This window comes from Wyeomyia smithii, chromosome 3, assembly GCF_029784165.1.
Source record: "Wyeomyia smithii strain HCP4-BCI-WySm-NY-G18 chromosome 3, ASM2978416v1, whole genome shotgun sequence".
In the NCBI taxonomy this organism is placed as follows: domain Eukaryota; kingdom Metazoa; phylum Arthropoda; class Insecta; order Diptera; family Culicidae; genus Wyeomyia; species Wyeomyia smithii.
In genome coordinates this window covers 92,405,935-92,429,828 of record NC_073696.1, presented here as the reverse complement: position 1 = coordinate 92,429,828, position 23,894 = coordinate 92,405,935, and the positions used below count along the sequence as shown (strand labels likewise).

At 42.6% G+C, this 23,894-nt stretch overlaps 2 protein-coding genes across 6 annotated transcripts in view; both read left to right on the top strand.

Annotated features, from left to right (window-relative positions):
* The window catches only part of LOC129726952 (laminin subunit alpha-1), a 399,452-nt gene extending 378,423 nt beyond the window's left edge, over positions 1-21,029 (top strand). For 2 of the 3 annotated variants that reach the window (XM_055684266.1, XM_055684268.1), the window contains 11 exons: positions 2,591-3,915; positions 3,975-4,365; positions 4,421-4,638; positions 4,696-6,168; positions 6,233-6,985; positions 7,045-8,118; positions 8,622-8,783; positions 8,847-9,294; positions 9,357-9,493; positions 19,768-19,999; positions 20,066-21,029. In XM_055684266.1, the coding sequence (XP_055540241.1) occupies positions 2,591-3,915; positions 3,975-4,365; positions 4,421-4,638; positions 4,696-6,168; positions 6,233-6,985; positions 7,045-8,118; positions 8,622-8,783; positions 8,847-9,294; positions 9,357-9,493; positions 19,768-19,999; positions 20,066-20,211 (6,359 nt within the window). In that variant the 3' untranslated portion in view covers positions 20,212-21,029. Of the gene's footprint in view, positions 1-2,590; positions 3,916-3,974; positions 4,366-4,420; positions 4,639-4,695; positions 6,169-6,232; positions 6,986-7,044; positions 8,119-8,211; positions 8,543-8,621; positions 8,784-8,846; positions 9,295-9,356; positions 9,494-19,767; positions 20,000-20,065 lie in introns of those variants that run through there. The other variant, XR_008728436.1, reaches the window with a different exon arrangement.
* Positions 21,030-21,275: 246 nt separating this feature from the next.
* LOC129733271 (dual specificity tyrosine-phosphorylation-regulated kinase 2) overlaps positions 21,276-23,894 on the top strand; it is a 296,861-nt gene continuing 294,242 nt past the window's right edge. The window contains exons 1-2 of one of the 3 annotated variants that reach the window (XM_055695015.1): positions 21,276-21,504; positions 21,586-21,636. In XM_055695015.1, the coding sequence (XP_055550990.1) occupies positions 21,490-21,504; positions 21,586-21,636 (66 nt within the window). In that variant the 5' untranslated portion in view covers positions 21,276-21,489. Of the gene's footprint in view, positions 21,505-21,564; positions 21,637-23,894 lie in introns of all 3 variants that reach the window. The other 2 variants (XM_055695014.1, XM_055695016.1) reach the window with 2 other exon arrangements.

Genomic DNA, 23,894 nt, shown 5'->3' with positions numbered 1-23,894 from the left:
AACCTAATCTACCACTACTCTCTCCCATTCTGCGAGAACGTTCCAAGCCAAAGGGTACAATCGATATGAAAAATATCGCCAAGGGGTACGCGGACAAAGAAAGGTTGAGAACCGCTGCACTAGAGGGTTAATAGACACATAATCTATTTATAGACATCAAGGCGGCGTACGATTCAGTGAAACACAATGAACTGTGGCAGGTTATGTTTGAATATGACTTCCCAAAAAACTGATTAAGCTAACGTACTACACGTACTCTTGAATTGTCGGACGCGTTTATGACGTTGGACGGTCTGAATCCAGGGAACTGACTCTCGAATTTGAGTTATTCAACACATGCTTATAATCTTCATCGGTGTTAATCACAGAACAATAGAGGAGGTCTCTACGGTACGAAGCTGATAGAATAGAATGAATCAGTTATTATTCACTGCCAAAATGAAGTACACGGTAACTGGCAAAATACGTGGTACTCCTACGGGCGTTGGTGATGGATGGGAATACTCTCGAAGTAATTGATCCATTTGTTTATCGAGTTCATCAACTCGTAACGTGTGATAACGAGGTAAGTCGCGAAGGAAAGAGACGGATTGCGGTAGAAAACAGGGCTTATTGACGATTGCGTAACCAGCTGAGGTTCCGCAGAGAACAGATTCGTACGAAATTTGCGCTCTAAAGGACACTGATCCTTGCGATGACGCTCTATGAACTTGAATCATAGACGACCGGCGAGTACATGGGATTTTCGAGCGTAGAATTCTGCGATCAATACTCGGTGGCAAACTAGAAAACGAGGTGTGGCATTGACGCATGGATTATGAGCTGAACGAGGTATACAAGCCCGCTGATCTTCTCAAACTGATGAAACACGGCAGGATATAATGAGCTGGGCTCATAACACGCAACAGAGACCCGAATAGAAGCCGACGATCAGCACAAACACGAGTTGTTTTGAAGGCCTACACTGGAGGCAACTAAAAAATAAGGTAGGAGTCACGATCACATCACTAGTCATGCAGAAAATCCATTTAAGTCGTGAGCCTATAGCTTATTTAACAACAAATACGAATATCTTGGTCCTGATGTGTTTTCAAATCTAGGTCAATCACCAATAGAACGTTGATCTGTACCCAATCGAAATGATATTAAAAATCTTTAATCAATTTATGTGAATATATTGTCGTATCAAATGCCAGAAATCTTTTCAATTTTACGCCTTTTCACATATCCTATTTAAATGAAATATTAGTAATTATGTTCATTCCGGAGACCCCTCAAACGGAATATTTTTCTGCTGGGCGTCCTTTGCTCAGAGTTCGTCACTCTCAGTCACACAGCGATGAATTGCATCTTTCTTATTGTTTGTATTGTAGGCATGTTAGTCAGTAAATAATGATAAGTCCACGACCAGGTGGCTCTCGATTAAATTTTTTTGTACGGGGGTGTGATCTCGTGATAACCAGGTGTTGAACTTTTCATGTAGCAGGCCAAATAATAGGAAGGAAGCTGTCTCGACATTGAAATTTAGAATCGGTGGGCGGAGTCAGCTGAAATCTATTTTACCAATAGTTGGTTTCTGATAAGCTGTACGAGACATTGGCAATGAATCACTGTCTGGCAGATTAGCAAAAGGTAACTCCCGGTAAGGGAACTTTGCTCTTACAGGTGATCAATCTTACCTAAGTTATTCCTGTTTTGCTCTTGCTTTATGACACCAACGATATCTACAATATATTTTAATAGCATTGGGTACAACCAATCGATCATGGAAGAGATATAACACTTAATTTCAAAGTAGCCTGTTTCAAGAATGATTCATCTGAATTTTTGTGTGTAGAATTCACATAAAAACGACGCCACAATCTGCAACAGTGTTAAAGAAAATATTTTTCTCAAGACTATGGAGTCGTGTTTTACAGCTGCTGAATCATGAAACGATTATAGCTTGTAAGCCATCAGCAGTATTATCATGAATTGTTTTTGAAGATAAAATTTTTTATCATATATTTTTTTGTTTACCGCCCTTTTTATGACACTTTCCAATAACACTACTTGTAAGTCTGATCACTCACTGGCTTCACTGACGACAGGAATGGAAGACATTTTAGCCTACATCCCCGAAACTCAATTTATCTAATTAAATCGTACGCTGTTTCAAAATTTACAAGAATATAACCAGTCTGTATGCTTCTCAAATTTTAATCATAGCATCGTTTTCTTCATTAATGCCACCGTAATTTCATTAGGACAAGAATCTACTCTAGTCCATTCTTGCAGAGGTTACCAGTAATTTATTTTGATGGTCTATCGAAAACCCTTTGGATGTTATATATACACCAGCAGGAAAGTAGTATTACTTGCAAAGATATTTTCACCGTTATAATCTCTTTAGATGCCTTTTTTCTTGAATGGACTTACTCACTGAAACTAGAAACATTGTCTGCCGTATTCCGCACTTCTTTTATTAGCGATACCGCTACTGAGAGTATAGTCTAATTTATGTCTTTACGATCCACTGACTTATTTTGAGAGTAATCTGATCTTAGGTTGTATTCATTTTCTAATTTTGGTTTTCTTTTTCCTCCTACAGTTTGTGAAAAATGTGCGAGCCCAGCGTACGTGTGCGACCCGGACACGGGACGTTGCGTCTGTCCGCCGAACAGTCACGGTCCGGAGTGTCGGACGTGTGCGGTAAATAGCTGGGGCAATGTGTTCCAGCGGGGTTGCCAACACTGCGAATGCGACATCACCGGTTCGATAGGACAGAACTGCGACAGCCACAGTGGACAGTGCAATTGTAAGGAAGGTTTTACCGGGCGGCGGTGTACCGAGTGCGCTGTTGGATATTACGGTTACCCGAATTGTCGTCGGTGCAGTTGTGACGAGAAGGGATCGGTTGCGGGTCCTGGAGGGATGCGTGGATGCGATGATAATGGGCAGTGCCATTGTAAGCCGCTGGTGTTCGGACGGACTTGCGATCAGTGCAAGGCGGCCACATTCGGACTGGCTTCGGTTAATCCTGATGGTTGTACCAGGTGCTTCTGCTTTGGACGGTCGCAGGAATGCGAGCAGAGTAAGCTCTCATGGGGTCAAATTCGGTTGCCAGGTTCCCGAAATCTCAGTGTTGAATATGTAGCGAAGGATGAGGATGACTTCGATTTCGATTACGTTGTAGTGATTCAACTCGAAGGAACGAAAATGAACAGAGAAGATGCGGAGATTAAGAACATGAACAATCTTGATTTGATTCCCAGTTCGACGGGAAATGTTTCGATTGGAGCGTATAGTGCGTTCCAGTATCCGTTGTACTTCCAACTGCCACCTCAGTTTCTCGGGGATCGAACCTCAAGTTACGGAGGGTTACTGAATTTCAGTCTAGTCACTGTAGGAGCGTATGAAAGTATTCCGGAGGCATCCCTTCGGCAATTTCCTCTCGTGCAGTTGCATACCCACGACGAACTGGTTTTGGATTTCTATGAGGAGAACATAGTTTTCGACAAGAAAGTGATTCAGCATTCCGCGAGGATACAAGAGAGTTTTTGGAAGAATCACTACGATGGGTTACCGATCACGAGAGCCGTTCTGATGGTGGCACTGCAAAATGTGAGGCACGTTTTTGTACGTGGAACAATAACGGAGGATTTTCGACAAGTTGTGTTGGCGAATGTAACGCTAGACACTGGAATTTACGTGGCGGGGACGGACAACAACCAGGCTTTTGGCATTGAGCGATGTGCTTGTACGGCACAATACAGTGGATTTTCTTGTCAGGATCCTGGTCCAGGTTATTATCGCTTCAAACCTCGGTTACCGAACCAAGTTCCTGCGACAATCGAGGATTATATTGGTAAGGTGCTGCCCTGCGATTGCAATGGACGAAGTAACGAGTGTCATCCGGAAACTGGAGTGTGCTTGGTAAGTTCGGAAAAGTCACATTTGTATGGTAAGATTTGATAGCATTGATATCATTCCAGAACTGTTGGAATAACACCGGCGGTGACTACTGTCAAGTCTGTGCGGAAGGTTTCTACGGCAATCCAAACTATGGATCGTGTGAGCCATGTCCTTGTCCTGAGACACGGAAGAACTTCGCGAAAGGTTGCGTGGTGCGTGGAGATGAAGTTAGTTGCATTTGTAAGCCAGGCTATACAGGAGTGTTGTGTGAGTCCTGCATCAGGGGTTACTATGGATCGCCACATTTGGAGGACGGTCGGTGTGACTTTTGCGACTGCAATCGAGAGGGCAGCCTGTCTGAGGAATGCGATCCTCGGAGTGGACAATGCCGTTGCAAACCTGGAATTACCGGAAGACGGTGCGATCGATGCGAGCAGCCCAAGCACATCGTTCAAAACTACAAGTGCAAGTGTAGGTTCTGAAAAACTCGGCTTAAAACCTTGAATAACGCTTCCTTTTTTTGCAGTATGTGACAATTGTACGATTATTTTGATCGACGACCTGACCGATTTAACTAATCGAATGGAAGAGGAAACGTCTCACATTGATCAGAATGGAATACCAGCTCCGTGGATTGAGCTGGAACGATTCGAAGAAGAATCACAAACCCTCGGAAAAGCGGTCGGCCAATTGTTAGACGTAAAAGATCGAGTTAGCAACTTTGACAATTCAATAATCGATAATGTAAGTAGAAATTATTTTACCAGTGTATTCACCAATACATTACATGTATAATTTCAGCTGAAACGCAACGCAACCAGGTTAAACAAACGTCTCAATAAACTTTCGAGTCGTGTGAATGAATTCCAAGATATGTCCGTCATCAAGGCTCTGGATCGATCGGTAGCTCTTAGCGAAGACATCACTGACACAAGAGGCATTATCGTACAGACAATAGCCGTACTAGAAAACTATGGCTCGGGAGATCATCACATCAAGCTGCCAATAGCGCTACAGGAAGCGAACGGTCTGCTGGATGACATAAAGTTCCTATACGGAAAGATTCGGCCAAAGAGTGAGGTGCTGGACTGCGCCATTAAACAGTACGGTTTTTGGAGCAACTTTTCGGAAGTTGTTGATCGTCAGAACAGCCGACTGGATGATCTAAAGTTCGAATTTGCTATTTTCCGCAATCGAATGGACGATTTTGATCGTCTGAATAGGGAAATCTTTAACAATGCTACTCTGACGGAGACGTTTATAACAAAAAACGGACGAAAACTCGCCGAAATCGATAAAAAACATCAACAAGCTTCCGAAATGGCCACAGATATTGAAAATTTTCTGAATAACAATATTCTTGCGGATAGCAACGTGAAGATCGAGCAAATTACGGGCAATTTTGATCAGCTCGAGCAGAACAAGGAGAATCTCGTTTTGTTGAATAACGCACTGGAGGACACGATCAAAGAGTTCGACCGGAGAATTACTGAGCTCGAGCGAGAGGACATTCCGATGGCCATTGGTTACAGTAAACAGCTGGACAGAGAGTCCGACCAGTATCAGCAGAAGTTCAAGCACACCGAGGATGGAGCTGCGAATGCCATGAAGGCAAGCATGGCATACGAGAACATTATCGGGGCAATAGTGTCCGCCCAAGAGCTCGCAGACAAGGCGACGGATAGTGCCAAAACTGCTAACAATAAAGTCAATCCTCTAGGGGACGTTTCGTTGGTAGAGCGCAGTGAGCATTCGATGAACGTTTCGGCTAGTATCGAGAAGAAAGCTCATAAAGAACTGGAACGGGCAAACGAGCTGAACGAAATAATGGTGATGAAAGAGAAGAATGTCGAAAGTCTGCAGTACCGTCTGCGGCTCGCGGGAGTGGACAACAACAAAGTAATGGAGGAGCAAGGCAACCTCAACCGAGGGGCAGCAATGAATAAGCTCCAAACAACGCTGGATCAGGCGAACATCGTTTCGGATCAGATGAAATACGTCCGGGAGGAAGCGGTCACACTGAACAGTGATGTGTACAAATTAAAGCTTAAGCTGGCGAAACTGGAACCTGAGTGGGATACGAAGTTTGGAATGGCCGAAGAGAATGTATCCCAATCGCTGGGAAACATATTGAACGCCAAGAAGGAGCTCAACGGAGTGGAGAAATTGGCGCGAACGCAGAGCCAGAAGTTCCAGGCGTGGAATGCCTCTTTCTCGGCCCAGCTACAAGAGCTGAAGGATAAAATCGCTCGAGCCAAGCACGCTGCTGAGGGGGTAAGTTGGGGTTTTATAAGTTCAATTCAAACAACTAAACTATTTCTTCCACCTGCAATTGTAGATCCGCGTTTCACTGGAATCGAAGGCCGGCTGCATCCGCTCGTACGCACCAGTTTCCTATGGTCCGTCGACCACCAACCGCATCATGATGTCGGTAGCGCTCAACTCGGACAACTACGAATCGCCTCTGGTGTACATCCAAGGTGAAGAGCGTCGCTTCATCGCACTCGAAATGCACCAGCGAAGGATTAGATTGGTTTGGAATCTAGGTGACGAAGAGATCGTGATCACCCATCCGACGGAGATCAAACTACGGGATCCGAAATATGACGATGCGTGGTACTTCATAGAGGCCAATCGCACCTTCAATCTGTGCAACTTGAATGTTCGACGGATGACGCATAGTGGAGTGCTGGTGGCTGCGAATGCTGTATCTGGAGCAAGCAGTCCGGAATTTTCCAAGCTGACCATGGGTCCAAGCAGTCGAATTTGGGTGGGTGGAGTTCCTGATGAATTGAGAACGCCGGGGCTACGAGCTAAGACGGGTCTCGGTGTGGTGCTAAGCCAGCTGTACGTTGATCAGCGACAAATTGGGTTATGGCACTTCTCTTCTTCACAAGGCAACTGCGGCGGAGCGATGCTTGGACCTCAGGAGAGTTCAACAACCACGACCGAGCGGCATTTCAATGGCGACGGCTACGCCGTTCTTCAGAAGTCGTCTAGCCATAGAAGCAAGAACCAGTTTAGTTTAACGTTGAGCTTTAAAACTTTGGATGAAAACGCACTCATCTTCCTGGCATTGGATGAAACCAATGTAAGTCTCAGATGTAATTATTTATTCTCGCTTTATAACATTGTCATTTTATTTTACAGAACCGCTCCATTTCGCTCACACTGTCTCAAGGCAAACTAGTGTTCCGCGTCGACTACGGTGGAGATTCCAAGCTGGAAATCAACACAACCAACCGGTACAATACGGGTCACTGGGTTAATGTTGAGGCTGCACGATCCTTCTCGAAAGGCAGCACCGAAAACGGAATTCTCAAGGTGGACAATAAGGAAGAGTTCCGTGGAGCCCCCACGAAACCAATCAATTCCGGAATGCTGCCAAATCTTGAAAACAACTACTATTTGGGAGGCGTTCCGCCAGGGTTCAAATCCGGAACTACCAAAGCACCTGGAGCAGATCACGCATTCTTGGGTTGCCTGAAAGGTGTTCAAATAACTGGAGTCTCGTACGATCCATTGGATAGTTCACAGCACTTTGGAATAGAAGGTTCTTGCGTAGACACGATTAGCAGAGCTGGCTTCTACGGTAACGGATTCGTGGAGTTCCCATCACACAGTCTTCGGAAGCGAGCCAACTTTGGGTTCGTTTTCCGTACACTAGAACCGAACTGCTCTTTACTACTGTCTGGTTTCCCTACCCAATTGGCCAATGATTTCGACTCGAAAGATATGCGCGGAAACTACTCCGTATTTTTATACGAGGGAAAACTTAACCTATGGGTCGACTCCGGGGCCGGTCGTGTTGAAATAGTTTCGAACAATACTTTGAACGATGGAGAATATCATGTGATCAGTGTTATCAAACGTGGCCGAACGGTTGAGCTGAGAATCGACGATGAATTGCAAGGATCTAAAGCCCTTCCCAAAGCGCAAGCCCTGGTAAACATGCCCGGTGAGCTAGGAGGACTGTTCCTGGGTGGCGTTCCAGATGATCCCGCTTTCGATAATCTATCCAAATCATTCAACGGACTGAAGGGCATGATCGCGAACGTCGTTTTCAACAACCGAACGATCTCCTTCGATCAGGCACTCCACTTCACAAACGTTCAAATGGGTCGGTCCGGACCGCCCATGGGATCGCACATTCTGCATACTGCTCTGATGAAGACTGAACCGATAGGACGCAGCTTTAAGCCGCCCCCGGAGGGATGCAACCGGGTAGGTACTCAACAGTAGCGGAGCCGAATGTCACTCCGACGGGGGTATTTTAACGCTACAATTAACCTCTTTTAAAACTTTCTGTACTTACAGAGTGTTATTACTAACGGTTGTTAGCGAAGTGGGCTCGAGTTCGACTCAAATGCTTCACACATCTAGTAACTTTAGTGGTTTGCATGGTCTTTAGTTTTACGAATTTTTGTTCTTCATTAGCTCGTTAGTTAGTCAAATTAGTTTTTTTTTGCAAATTAGTTGGTGGCGGAAAACTAAATTTTCAACTAGACTTGAACATTGTTTCTAGCGCACACATATTAGTTCGACAGCAAATTTTCTAATTATAAACACACACACACCTGGGTGTATCTTCTATCTGGTACTAAACTGGCACTAATATTCATACAAAAAGCTTAGCACAGTAACAAAGGTAATTTTTTTACTCGGTAGTTAGCTGCTAAGGGATTCGTGCTTTGAGTTTTACTAATGGATTCTATGTTGCATTCTAGGTTGGAAGCTACTCGTATGAACCGAACGCATTCAAGTATGGTGACAAACCACAAAGTCATTCTATAGTCAATGTGGCCGCACGTCATCTCTGGCAACGAAACTTCATTATCCAGTTCGACTTCCGCACCTTCTATCCGAACGGACTTCTGTTTGTTGCTTTGGTAAGTCATTTTTTCTTGACTATCGACTTTATTTTTTAATCATTTTTCTCCAAATAACACTAGGGCTCCAAGGAAAAAGCAAAACACTACATCACCCTATCGCTTCGGGACGGTTCCCTACTGCTTACGGTGCGTGGACGCAAACGAGAACAACTGCTGCTGCCGGTAAAACTAAACGACGGCCAGTGGCATCAAGTATCGCTCAACAGCGTCAAGAAGAAAGCCACACTGAGCGTCCAGATCGGAGACAGCCAGAGTTTGGCACAGATCAAGCTACCAAAGAAGTTGAATGCTGCCAACAACCTTTTTGTTGGCGGTATTCCGGACGACACGCTGCTGCCGAAGGAATGGCAAACGAGACCGGAAGAGTTCAAGGGCTGTCTGCGAAAGTTTTCGGTCAACAACAACACTCAGGATTTGGCACGACCCGGACGGAACCTGAACGTGGGCCAATGCTTTCCACGAATCGAGCAGGGCTCCTACTTTCCGGGCGATGCGTATGCAATTTATAGTGAGTGATTTTTCTAATCTAATTGGGTTGAGGTCGAGTAATCCTTTCGGTCTTTGTTTTAGAACGCAATTTTAACGTTGGAAAGTTCATGGATGTCGATCTGGAACTCCGAACGTCCGAGGTTAATGGAATCCTGATGAGTGTGGCTGACTCCACAAACGGTTTCCCCGCTTTTTCGCTGGAGATTTCTAATGGGAATGTAAGTTTTTTTTTTGTTAAAATTATGTTCAAGCGCGCAGCTTTTCTCGCGATTCGGCTCTATTAATCTTCTGTATTGTCCAAGTCCGCTTATGACATCCCAGTTAGCTTTGAACGCCGATCTTTCCATTCACCGAACTTTTTATACCGTAATATTCACGAGTCGCTAATTTCTTCCTAGACACGTATTCGCGCATTCTATGATAGCATATGTTTCCGAGTGGAATACTGTTGGCCATAGTGTCTTGGGAAAAGTAATGATGGATTCCTGGACCTTTGAATCCCGCCCCCGTTGAGTCATTAATTTTTTTTGTTCCCAAACTTCTCGTTCTGTCCTTAGGGAGTTTCGAAGTTTGGTTTTATTTCTACCTCGTTGCTTTTGATTAGCTTATTTGGAAATCTCTCAGTATTCAGATTCTAGTTCTGTCTGTTGTTATATAGGAATATCATTAGAAACGGGACTAAATGAACACACGTTTGATTAAAAAGTGTTTTCTTTCAATTCTTTATTGCATTTTCAAAAGTTCTTACAATGTACGTTTGAAGTATGAAGCAATTAGAGTCCTTCATCTTCATTTCCTCAAGATTCCCGAGGTTCATTTTTTAGCACTTCTCACGTATGTTCCAGTTTTATTTCTGGTCAACACAAATATTTGGCCTAAGTCGATTGCTCTATTGCGATGTCGTCCTATCGTAAATTAGGAGTAATGAATTTACTACTACATCTCCCAGATGGTCTTGCGGTACGATACTGGCCTAACAAGCCAGTCGTCGTAGGTTCGAGTCTCGGCTCGGGAGAGACTGTTAGTGTCAGTAGGATCGTAGCGCTAGTCCCGCAATTGTCCTGTACACCAAACAGTTGGCTGCGAAGTCTATGTATAACAAACAGAAGGTCAAGTTCCGAATTGGTATGTAGCACCAAGGCTTTGCTTTGCTTTGCATTTACTATTCCGAGTGAAGAGGTAATAAGTTGCTTTAGAAGTATTAACACTCAAGAGAGAGTCCACTCGCATGCACCTTTGACTCTTTCAGAAAGAACGTAGTCCTTCCAATAATTTCAAATACGTATTTCAGTTAGGCTTCGAGAAAGGCCGTCTACAACTAATGAACACAGCAAGGGTGATAAAATTCCGCCTTGAAAGAATCTTTTAGAGGTCTATTGCTAGTTGGACAGTTGTTTCTTGACTAGCCAGCATGGTATGAATCACATTGAGTAGTGAGATTAATTGTCAAATGCTCCCTCGATATCAAGAAAAGCTGCCAGCGACATTACCTTCGCCTGAATTAATTTCAAATTTCTCTCATTAACATTTGTTATTTTTATAGGAAAATTACAGTTTATTTTATTCTACTAATCTACTGCACTGCCCATAATCGCATAATTGTAACATTTGCATAATTGGTTGTTCGAGAAAATGACACTTTTATATTTTGACCTTAAATGCATTGTTCCCAATATATTCTTGCAAATAGACGCTTCAAATAAACTTAGTATCATGAAGAAAGCACTACTTTACACTATGTATACATTGAACATTACATTTGGAGTCAAATAAGTTGAAATTTGTGCAGTGCTACTTTTATGCCCTCACTTCCAAGGAAAAGTGAGGGCATAAAAGTAGCATTGCAAAAATTGGAAAATATCACAAGGGAAATGGAGTTTTTCTTGTTTTCAACAAGCATGAGCTAAACATCAGAAACGGATCACCGGTGGTTGGCTACCGGACCAGAATAACCTCCGAGTTTCTAAGGATGGAAGCTTTTTTGACAAAAAAGTTAAAAAAGTTGAGTAGTGTGACAATTATGCGGTTATTTACGCTATGTGACAAAACAACTTGGTATTTTTTACGACCTTTTTCAAACAAACATAAGTATGGGTCATTCCATGTCAAGTGATCAGGCAAATGCAACGACCCTCTCCGATTCGCTTCAAAATGAATAAAACGACTTGTTGTAGGTCGAAAGTGAAAAATCCAGAGTTTTGGGTCAATCGCACAACCCACCTCCAATCGCGGGGCCCTCCATTTTTGTATTTATTGACAAAAAATCTTTTTTTTTGTTTTGAAAAAACATCATATCTCAGAGACCGTAAGTGCTACAGACAATATTAGACACACTTTTCAAAGGTTATTAAATTTACAATCGAATGGCATCATCAGATTTTGTAAACAGTGTTGCCAATATTGATATTTTTACGTTTAGCAACTAAAACTTCGTTTATCTCAAAACACCCCCAATTTTTTTTTAAATCTGATGTCACCAATGTGTTCAGCGGAAAATTTTACATAAGAATCACCTATCGACAAAATGCAATATGCGCCGTTGTGGAGATATTCAACTTTTAAGATAACGAGTTCGTTAAATTCACACAACAAATGTGACCAAATGTTGAAACTCATTCGAAACAAAAGCACTATTTCACATCTTAAGTGTGGGTTTCTCATGACCGTTTTGATGGTTTATTCCTTTGTTTTCATAAAGTGGTTTCTGTCAAAACATACGCAGGTTGATTTGAGTTTTCACGACAGTGAAAATATGGTGTGTTCAATAGGTTGGAGTTTAAAAAGTAAGTGTACAGCTTAAAATCACAATCGATCGCACTTAACATCGCAAGAATGGATTTTGTTCAAACTTCGGTTTGGTGTTCAACGTTTGCAAACTATATGCGGAAGCCATGAAAAACAGTTTGGGCAATATTTCGCAGCTAGACAAAAACAATGCTGCAATCCGCTGAATTGCCATGGCGGTGCTCTTAAAAAAATTTAAAAATCATTTTGTCATGTTTTCATGACAGGTTTCATGAGTACAATCAGGAAATAGTAGAAGGTCGAAAGACATGCATCCAATGTGATGCAGCACTAAGAACGGAGGTTGTAAGGATAAATTCGCGAGATAGAATGATGGATCAGGAAACAGGTGTAGCAATCGGTAAAAATAGTATACCTCAGCACAAGTAATGTTACAAGCATTATAGGTAACATTCAATATTTCCTTGTTATAGATACTGGTGAGTTGGTGAGTTGGATCATTTAGCTGAAGAATTGGAAACTCCGCATGAGCTGAGTAGAAGAATTTTTCACACTATAATTTTTACAACACGAAAATATTAGAATTGAAATTATTAGCTCACTTCTACGATGTCATTATTGTTTTGTTTTATTTGAAATTGTTTTGAACCTATTTTAATTGTTTACTTGAATAGTAAAGACACAGCTGGTTTGCCGTAACACGGTTTTGCAATCTCTGGTCAATCGCCCGTTAGTGAGTCGAAGGTCAAACAATCAAGAAAATACAGTAGAAAAAAACTGCTCAGGGCATCAAAAGCTTTAAAAAAATCTTTGAGGCTGTTTCTAGTCAGCTCTACAGTCTGCGTAGGATCCGTAGGTCGTCTTCTACCTGATCGATCCACCTTGCCCGCTGTGCACCTCTCCGTCTCGTCCTTGACGGATTGGTTTCAACCGGGCTGTCGTCCGACATCCTTACGACATGCCCAACCCACCGTAACCTGCCAATCTTAGCGGTGTGGACGATAGATGGCTTCTCCAGCAGCTTCTGCAGTTCGTGGTTCATTCACCTTCTCCACGTTCCGTTCTCCATCTGCAGTCCACCAAAGATGGTACGCAACACCTTCCATTCGAAGACCGCAAGGGTTGGTCCTCCACAAGCATAGTCCATATCTCATGCCCGTAGAGGACTACCGGTTTGATCAGCGTCTTGTAAATGGTTAACTTGGTGCGACGAAGAATTCTACTCGATCGGAGCATCCTCCGGAGACCAAAGTATGCACGCTTTCCTGCCATAATGCGCCGATGAATTTCTCTGCTGGTATCGTTGTCGGCAATTACCAGTGAGCCCAGGTACACGAATTCATCGAACACCTCGATTTCATCACCACCAACTTGAACTCGAGGTGGGAGGTTAGCACAGGACTTCTCGAGAACCCCTTCCTTTCATGTACTTCGTCTTCGATGCGTGATGACCAGTCCAATCCGTTTGGCTTCGGTCTTTAGTCCGATGTACGTATCCGCCATGTTCACAAAGGTCTAAGCCACAATGTCGATATCGCCAGCGAAACCAAACAGTTGAACCGACTTTTGGCAAATCGTGCTACTCGTATTAATCCCCGCTCTTCTAATGACACCTTCCAGGGCAATCCTCCGGTACTCGTTCTTCCTCCCAAACCTTGACAATGACCGTCGGTTTAGTTTCGCCACTGTTGTTGTGCCAATCACCGACGCCCGAGGATACGACTCCACGCACCCCAACTTACGATACGTTGATTAACGGGCCGGCGCGCCAACGGCTTTACTTTCTCATGCGATGGAAGGCGTGATCCCAGAGATTTTTTGCCTAAGAAAATCTCCTGGTGTCGGCTGGGATTTTAGTTGGGTTGGTTGTGAGTGGATCACGCCACCCTACAACCATCGACACCTAGGTCGGCGCTGAGATTCGAACCCAGGCATCGAGCGTGGTTGGCGGAGACGTTACCAACTACGCTAGGCCCCCGCCCTCTCGAATCCTGTTGTCTTCTGCTCGTGCACCAAGATCAGTTGCCGTACCGTCCTCGCGCTCCACTGCATCGCACAGTGGTTTAAAAGTCGATTTTGACGCGCTAAATTGATAACTCCACGTACGTTGGATATACAATTATGACGTCTTCAGCAAAAATGGTGGGTAATACCTCCTGCATCTTTTGGCGCTATGAGATTTGTGATAAATCCCCTCAAAAGTGAGATGAAAAATTTATTTTTTTGCTCCATCGAGATACAGAGTTGGTGTCTTCGGTAAAATTATAGGTATAACCAATACGACCAACTTTGCCGAAGACAAAAAATTCGTATCTGTTACTCAAATTGACTTAGAGAGTTTTTATTGAAAATAGACCTGTCAAAACACATTTTTCAATGAACCATACTTTTTTCTATTTTCTAGGCCTTCACTATGTTCTACAAAGTTATTAGTAGCATCAATATACACAACTGTCTGGAAGGTACTATACTCGTATTGTTTGAAGAACTATGAGTTATGGGCAATTTTTTATTTTTTTTCGCCATATTTCAAATCACTGTATCTTTCTTAGGGGCAGGTAGATCCAGATTCGGTAGTAAGCATATGGAAATATTACAATAGATCTTTCAAACGCTGGTGGTTTCGCTAGTCCACGACTTTCTGCTGATGAGTTGTGTTCATAACAAAAAACCTCGTTTTTACCCTCTTTAATGATTTAACCAGGTAAAATACTGATATTGTAAACCAAGATACCACGCAATAAGTTCGTATCTATGGTGACCATCCTACCAAGCGTGGTTCAAGTATTTCCGAACAAGTAAATTGCATATGCTTGTGTTTGGTTCACCTCGAAGGTTCTTAATCAAAAACAATGAAAGTGCTATTATAACACTAAGTTGATAACTGTAGATCAAGCAAAGTTACCATAAATTTCTAACACAGTGGTTCCCAACCGGGGGTCCACGGCCGGCAAGGGAGCCGCGAGGCTCATCTAGGGAGGCTGCGAAATTGTTGGTAAGTTTGATAGGCAATCAAAATTTCTTTCTAGGTGTCTTTGTGAAAGCGGATTTTCAATTATTCTGCCTATTAGGACTAAGACGTGAAACAAATTAGACTTGCAGGACAATATGAGACTAAAAAACGCAGACTCGTATTGCAAACTTGTATCTGAAATTCTTTTGGGGGGCCGCAATGCTCTCTGTGCTTCGCAAAGGCGGCCGCGGAGCTTTTTGTGTTTAGGAAAAGGGGCCGCGGACCAAATAAGATTGGGAACCACTTCTCTAACATATTCTGAGCCTCTTCGGAAACACTAATTTACTGTTGTGCAACCAAGCATCTGCTGGTAAGTTTGTACCCGCGATATTATCTACCAACAAGCGTCCACAATGTATTGATGCATGGGTTGGCCGTTATCATCCATTTCAATGTTTCAATCCGCCAGCTTTTAGAAAACGCTCAGGTAGTAACGAACAAGAATTGGGAAAGGTACATGAATTTACCTTACGAATGTGTCAAGTAATTTTCAAAACTTTAATTCAACAGATATCGAGAATACAATACTCGTAAAGCTATTGGATAAACTGGCTGCTTGCTTCATCAGACCTCGAAGTAACGTCCATTCGCAGATGGCCAAAAATCACGAGAAACTATTACTTGATGATGTTATGATGCTGCTAGTTCGACTGTGTCGAAACCGACAACTGCATGGTGGTGGACAATAATAATTAATAGTTACTACTGAATGCAACAGTATTAAAAGAAATAAATACCACCAAACAAAATTCAACAAGAGGCAACACTTAAATTGTAATTGATGATAGTGGTTTTATATTTGCTATTATCCTGCTTGCAATTTCCGTTCTTTGCTTGTTCTACAGATACCAACTAAGTATTATGTTCATTGTTTTTAATTGAGAACCTTCGAGGTGAACCAAAAACAAGCATATGCAATTTACATGTTCTGAAATACTTGAACCACGCTTGGTAGGATGGTCACCATAGATACGAACTTATTACGTGGCATCTTGGTTTACAATATTAGTAGTTTACCTGATTAAATCATTAAAAAGGGTAAAAACGAGGTTTTTTGTTATGAACACAACTCATCAGCAGAAAGTCGTGGACTAGCGAAACCACCAGCGTTTGAAAGTTCTATTGTTATACTTTCATATGCTTACCACCGAATCTGCATCTATCTGCCCCTAAGAAAGATACAGTGATTTGAAATATGGCAAAAAAAAATAACCCATAACTCATAGTTTTTCAAACAATACGAATATAGTACCTTCCAGACAGTTGTGTATATTGATGCTACTAACAACTTTGTAGAACATAGTGAAGGCCTAGAAGAAAAAAATATATTTCATTGAACAATGTGTTTTGACATGTCTATTTTCAATAAAAACTCTCTAAGTCAATTTGAGTAGCAGATACGAATTTTTTGTCTTCGGCAAAGTTGGTCGTATTGGTTATACCTATAACTTTACCGAAGACACCAACTCTGTATCTCGATGGAGCAAAAAAATAAATTTTTCATCTCACTTTTGGGGAGATTAATCACAAATCTCATAGCACCAAAAGATGCAGGAGGTCTTACCCACCATTTTTGCTGAAGACGTCATAATTGTATATCCAACGTACGTGGAGTTATCAATTTAGCGCGTCAAAATCGACTTTTAAACCACTGTGCATCGCCGTTCAGATGCTCATCGAAGTGCTGCCTTCACCTTTCGATTACCTCACACTCGTCCGTAAGGAGGTTGTCGTCCAAGTTCCTGCACATATCGGCTTGCGGCACGTAGCCTTTACGGGAGCGGTTCAGCTTTTGTAGAACTTCCAAGTGTCGTAAGCTCTTCCATCGTTACACAAGCTCACAAGTTACACAAGCTTTTGCTGCCGCTTCTTCCTTCGGAGGACTGAGTTTTGGCTGTTCCATGCCTGTCGGTATCGTTACACGTTCGCTCTCATACGGTGTTGCAGCATTCTCGCCCGTGCTGCATTTTTCTCCTCGACTAACTGTTTGCATTCATCGTCAAACCAGTCATTTTTATGATCCGGGCCTTCCTCAACCCCTTGTCTCGCCAGGGGACCATCGTGTCAGCTCTGTTTAGAGTCCCACGCTAACACCATGGCATTGATCAGCTGCTCCTAATATGTAGATCAGACGCTGTTTTGAGCCGCACCATCTTGTTGAACAGACGCTTGGATTGGCGAAGCATTCCTCTACTGGAGTATGGTGTCGCATCTTCTCACTTAGCTACTGTCCAACATTGCCCACGCAACATCAACCAGTTGTGTCAATGTTTCAACTGGGAGTCTAGTGTAATCATGTGGTTCGTGAAGGTGTGAGATAGGAACTTGTTAGGGCCGTGGCTATATATGACAATCCTTTTAAGTTGTCAACTTCCCGTTTGATCGGAGTTAGTCCACTTAATTAGGGTTTCCTTCTGCTTCAAAATTTGTTGAGCTCCGGACCGATGTTTTCTCCACCGTTTTCGCCGCAAAACCGAAAAATAGGTGCCCCGAACTTCGAACTTACTAGCGCTTCGTACGCTCTAAATTTGTTCAATACTTCGCCTTTCGAGTTTATCAGTCATGCTACCGTAAAATGTCATGACATACTATTAGCCATCTATGCTCACCGGCGGCGCTGGGCCACACACGTCGGAATGAATAAGTTCAAGCACCCACTTCGACTGTCGACCCTTGTGCGCCGGAAATAATTAGCGCGTTCGCTTACCTACGGGACGAGATTCCACTTCCGATCAACACTTTTAAGTTCTTTGCTCTAAGATACCGATGATGCCAGAGTTCAAGTTCTTCGAGCACACGACTGCACGAAAATAACACTGATGGCTCCTCCCGAGAAAAGTTCACCTCGTAGAGTTTACCACGGCGCACTCCAACTACGATCAGTTCTGTGTTCCGTTCAATACTCAGCGAACAAAACGTTCAGTCCAGCCATCCCATTTTACAAACGGACATTAGTTCACTTTCGGTATGTGTAGAATGACTTACCACTAACTACAGTAATTGCATGGATCTCACCGTACTGTTTGGGGACGATGAACTGTCTTTCCTTTACCACTGAGACGCGCATCGGTTCCTTCATTAGCAAAAGCTTTACAGCTTCCAACCATAGACCAGATGCTCCAACGAACGAGAGTCAATGATCTAGCTCGTTTTCGGTTGTCTATCAAGCAAAAAACATTGTCGGCTCCTCGCAATTTCCTCGATGAGTATTCTGCACGAACTCCAACGATAGGTTGTCTGCCGGCAGCGTTTCCATGGTGTTAGTTTTGAAAACTCGAAATTCGACCATCTCTAGTAACATTCACTGCGGATAATTCGCTCCTTGGAAGTGGAGCACCCAGGCATTTTTCACTTCTCTGTCCATTCGTTTTATTTACCTCTTTTCCGCGCTTGCACAAACTGGGCTCAAAACAGTTAAACAGTTTATAGAGAGGTTTTAAAATTCTCCGATTCCGCCAAAGTGAGTCTTGATTGAGAACTTTTGTGATATGAAGAATGAATCAGTATTTCCAACACCAGTTGTAACATCTTATCACTTCTCAGAACATTTTTGCTGGACCCAATCCTTCCAAACAATCGGGAGCTATAGATACCAACTCGGTCATGGGCTGCTTCTCTCTAGTTGCCCCTTACACCTGGTGCTCGGGCATACTCGTTGTGTGAGGTCACGATATTCTCGGCCTTTATCCGGGTCTCTGCTAAATATTATCTTTGCCGGTCGCCCACTCTTCATTCGCCTGTAGGTCTCCCTTGGTCTCTGCCATCTACCATGTACTTCGTTTTAGCAGTGGTATGGTGAGTCCAATTCTCACAGCTTCCCTTCTAAGACCCTTACAGGCCTCCTCCTCTGCGAAGCCTATAAGCATTCGTGATGATGGTGTCGCTCCTCTGCACACATGCCTTTCGTAATGCACCTTGCAAAGCTATGTGAGCAGCAAGTTCGAGAGGCCGTTCCTTTGCTTCAGACAAAGTCACAAACGCTTCAATTGGCTCCGTAAAACAGTAATTTGTATTGTGCCGTGTCAAATAAATGTTGTGTGAACAAAAAAAAAACGTCACAAATCTCCGAAATTTAATCGGTTGTCCTAGCGCATGATGTGAAATCGTGAAGAGCCTAATCAGTTGTTTCAAGAATCCATGTTCAAGCATAATCTGCCACAACTCGTTGCGTTCTACTGAATCGTACACCGGCTTCAAGTCTATAAATAAATGGTGCATTTGCAGTGGTGTTCTTGTCGAGGTTTTGTCTCAAGGTGAAAAGCTGGTCTGTTGTAGATTGTTCCAGTATTTTCTCCATTAACAATAGTATTTTTCACAATATTTAGGATCGTGAGATTTAGAAGTTAGCGAAGGTGTTAATAACCGCTTTTATAGATGAAGATGTTCAGATATTTTCCCACATCTCAACCCGATGCAATATTATTAAAAAAAACTTGGGTAAAATGAGTTTTAAAAAAAATTGTAAAAGTTTTAATCATAATTTGTTCTCAAACATTTTAAAAATTCTGCTGTACTATTCCAGAAGTCGACAATTTCCAAAAAGATTGTCAATTTATTTTTTGATCCAAATTTTAACAACAAAGCAGGTTTTGTATATAAGTTGCTATAATATTTGGGGCATCTCTTTTGTTAAAAAATTAACATGAAATTTCTATTAAATAAATTTTTTAATTGAAAGATTAGTAATTTTTCCATTTCAAATTTTCATCGATTGCATTGCTATTTACTTTTTAGGTCATCCTGTCGATAGATGTCGGTGACGGCTATCCGATCCGGGTGCAGAGCACGCTGCCCTCGAAGTACACCCTCTGCGATAACCGATGGCACAACGTGTCCGCCCTGTACGAGGACCACCAGATAGTGCTGCGAGTGGACAACTATCCACCGAACACACTGCTAGTGCAATCGAACGAGGTGCTGCGAAGGGTTGTCACCAAGGCACCGCTCTACATCGGTGGCTTACCAGGTACGGCACAAAGACAATGTCATTGGTTCCGGCTCAGTAGCATTTAATCCTTCTATCGATTTTCAGACACTGCCCCCAGTGGAACGCTGCTGCTGCGGGAGAACTTCAAGGGCTGCATTCGGAATGTGGTGATACGAAACGAACGAAAGGATTGGACCGATATGGACAATCTGCACAACGTCCTACTGAGCGAGTGCCTAGCCGTCAATTGACGATTGGGGATGCTCCCCTCTCCTGCTTCCTCTTACCCAGTCATCACACGTTTGTAAATAGTAGGTCACTTTTGTTGTAGCATTAGCATATGAATACGCTTAAAGAATAGTGCTATTGCAAGCGATCAAATTTGGTTCCACAACTTCATTGCCTTGAAGTTATTCAAGAGGGAACTACGACATACCAAATAAAAATATTTTCAATTTACTTACATTATTTGTATGTATACCGATAAACGAAGGCTTCGAGAGGCTGCAGCTTATCACGAGAAGATATCCGATCAAAGAGATGTGCCTTGCGTTTTTCTGTGAAATAATGAATGTTCGTACAAACCACCGATTCTAAGTTAGTGTTGTCGAAGATAGAATTCTAGTAGAACTGAGTGTTATCATTGAACCGAAAAAAACTGTACATTATATCCAAGTCACACACTGTTTAAGTAACGTAAGTATTTATTTTCACTGACTAAACCGAAAGCTACTGCCAACTGTTGGTGAATGCACCGGGCGCCTCCTTAGGCCCCGGGGCGATTCCTATTCAATATGAATGAACTATTTATGCCAGCAAATTTACGGTAAGATAAAAAGATCACATATACTGCCATATAACTTAGCTAAGGTAATATATTGAAAACGTGTATTTAACGTTAGACAATTAATTATAATATGTTAGGATTTTCCCCAGTATGGGCAAAAACGCCCTGCAGATGTAAATTGTTTCTATTTTATTTTATTAATACACCCAACATAAGCCATAATAATGTACTATGATGTTTCTGTGAAATGAGTTATTGGAAAATAAATGAAAATATATGTATACCGCAGCGTTTAAGGCTTAGATTTTCTTCATTTTATCCGAACGGTAAACAATCTTCGACGGTAAAATAAATGCAGATATCTTTCACGTTGCTCACAACAGTATGTAATGCAGAAATCACGTGTTGGCTGTAATCCTGAAGGAAACAAACAATCCTGCATGTCACAAATATACGAAGGTAATATACTTACACACCAACTTGCTTGTTTGTTTTTGCTGGGCAAATTCAACCTTCCACCAGCAGTTGACCACCAAACGAGTCGTCGTTCGGAAGTTCAGATTGTTTTGATTGTTTCGGGAACGATACCGTAATTTAGTAATTTCGTTGGATTTCGGCATCCGGCTCCACTGGCCAAACGAATATCAGAGCGGAATTTTTAAATTCACGGTCCGCGGGTTTTACGTACTGATAGGTTCTATACCTTTGTTGCAGTGATTGGTTATCGACCTACTAGGTTTCTATGCTATACTTTCTGGTAGGTAACAACTCTGCAATAATTAGTGGAATAGCTAGCTTCCTTATTGTACTTATTTAGGTTATTGATAAATGGTTTCAGCGATTGAGAATTGACAGCGGAATACTACCAATGCATCGAATGCGGAGAAACGTAAGTATAGAATTTCAAAGGACGAAGCAGGAAAAAGATGATAATAATCCTACCAAATCGATTTAAAAAAAAGTTAATTGACGTCCACGTCTGTATAAGAACCGGGTTTTAGCGTAGATTTGAATCTAGAAATACAAAACATTTTCAGAACGAAATAATTACCCAATCACGTGCACAGATGTCGCGAAGTTAGAGCAGAAATATACTTTTCGCTTCATACTCTCTGGCAAATATTCCAATTGCCTTTTGAGGATTGTTTATCTATATCAGATATGAAGTAATAGATAGCTGCCGCATAAGCTCAACCTCGATGAAGCATGAAACCACTGCAAACAGCTTGATAGAATTGCGTTACATTTACCACTATCAATGAGAACTACGTCATCAGTACAACCAATGACCTTGTAGCCATGCTGCACTATCGTATTAACGACTACGTCAACCATCATTGACCATAGCAGGGAGAGAGAATTCCTCTTTGTGGACCACGTATATCACAATGTGGCTGTGATCGAAAGCATACTTTTTGGAAAGTGACAGGGAAATCTGTTCAAAGACACCTGGGGAGTGAACTCAAGATGTGGGGATAGAACTAGGACAGTAATACTGGGACACTCTACCTGACCTGACCTATTCGACTTATCATGGTCTTCCTGACGATGATTAAATATTCCGTTGAGAAGTGGCTTTTGTGCTTGATGCACTCTCTTTACTCTTGCGACCTTCCCGCTAATTATCTGGAGACTGTCAGTTATGTACCATAGCCGTGTTGGTTGTTCACCTGCCATACATGTTACAGCTACGAACAATCAGGGCGGGTTTTCGCACATACTTCGGACTAGGTTGCCCGTTATTTCTCTCCTCGCACGTACAACACGAGGGTATACGAAGTAATCATGCTCAGCATGTCCAATATTGGCTCATGATGAAGTTAACTTCATCATAGTGTCTTCCAAACCACCCGGATACGTCCGGAATAAGTCCGTGCGTCCATCTACCCTTTGTGGAATTGGACCATTCCCTCTGCCTTCGAAACAACGAAGATGACCTCCTAGTACCTCGTATGCCTCTTCAATCATGTTGCTCGAAGTTTTCTCTGTCCTCCTTGATGGAGATGCTGATAGGCATCCCACAGGACAAAAACTCAGATTGCATTGTATGATACTGTATTATACGCACTCGCAACTCTCCAGTTTACCACAATAGCTGTTAGTACCTAGAGCATTGAACAAAACCACGAATGCAAGAAGTTTTCGCTTGCTACCATACACCACTGAACTATTCGACATCGTACGAGATAGTGCTACAATAGCCGATGAAGCCGATGATATCTCTGATTTACGGTTGTTCACAACCGTGATCTGCTTCTTATGGTGCGTTAGCTCAGCTTTCTTGGAGCGCATCCATTATTCGACCTTGCGCATACAGTGTGAAGTCGTCAACTCGACCTCTTTGATCAACTCGCCGCAGAGCTATATATTGTCCGTGAAGCTCAGGATCACAAGTTCTACAGGGAACTAGAGTTTCAACATACCGTCATACATGACATTCCACAACACCGAACCCAGGATAAAATCTTGCAGAATTCATTTGGTGATTGGGACGCTCTGCTGTCCCTCCTCCTTGTTGTAAACTGGTACTCAATTTTAAAAGCAGTATTGAAGGCGATAAACGTTGATAACACTGGTCGACAAAACCAAAGAAAAAAAGTATCTGAAGGAGATCAGAGGGTCCAGCTCGCAATCTAAGATTCAAAGGTTATCAGCAACTTATACTAGGTAACGAAGATTGGATGGTAACTAGGTATTTCGTTAGCGATGGATCGTTGCCCTACAGTGTTCCAGGCTTGAATATTTGCAATTTTTGAATGTGCACAAATCTGTCAGGATAGGAACTATACCTACTTTACTTTTATGGCGACATGTCGTTAACGACCCACTGTCGAATCCAGTCTTTTCCAATCTCCCTTAACACCTGCCGATTGGACGTCCTCCTCCACACCACACATCCAACGAGTACGGGATCTACCATGAAGTCGCCGATCTCTGTCGGATTTTCTGCTGAATATTATCTTCGCCGGTCGATCCTCCCTGTTTCATCAGCTTGATGATATCCGCATGTTGGTATGTTTGGTACACGTCGTGGTTCATGCACCTGCGCCATACGCCATTCTCCAATTTTCCGCCAAGTATTGAACGCTTGATCCTACACTCGAAGACTCTCAATGCTCGCCGGTCGGCCTCCTTCATCGACCAACA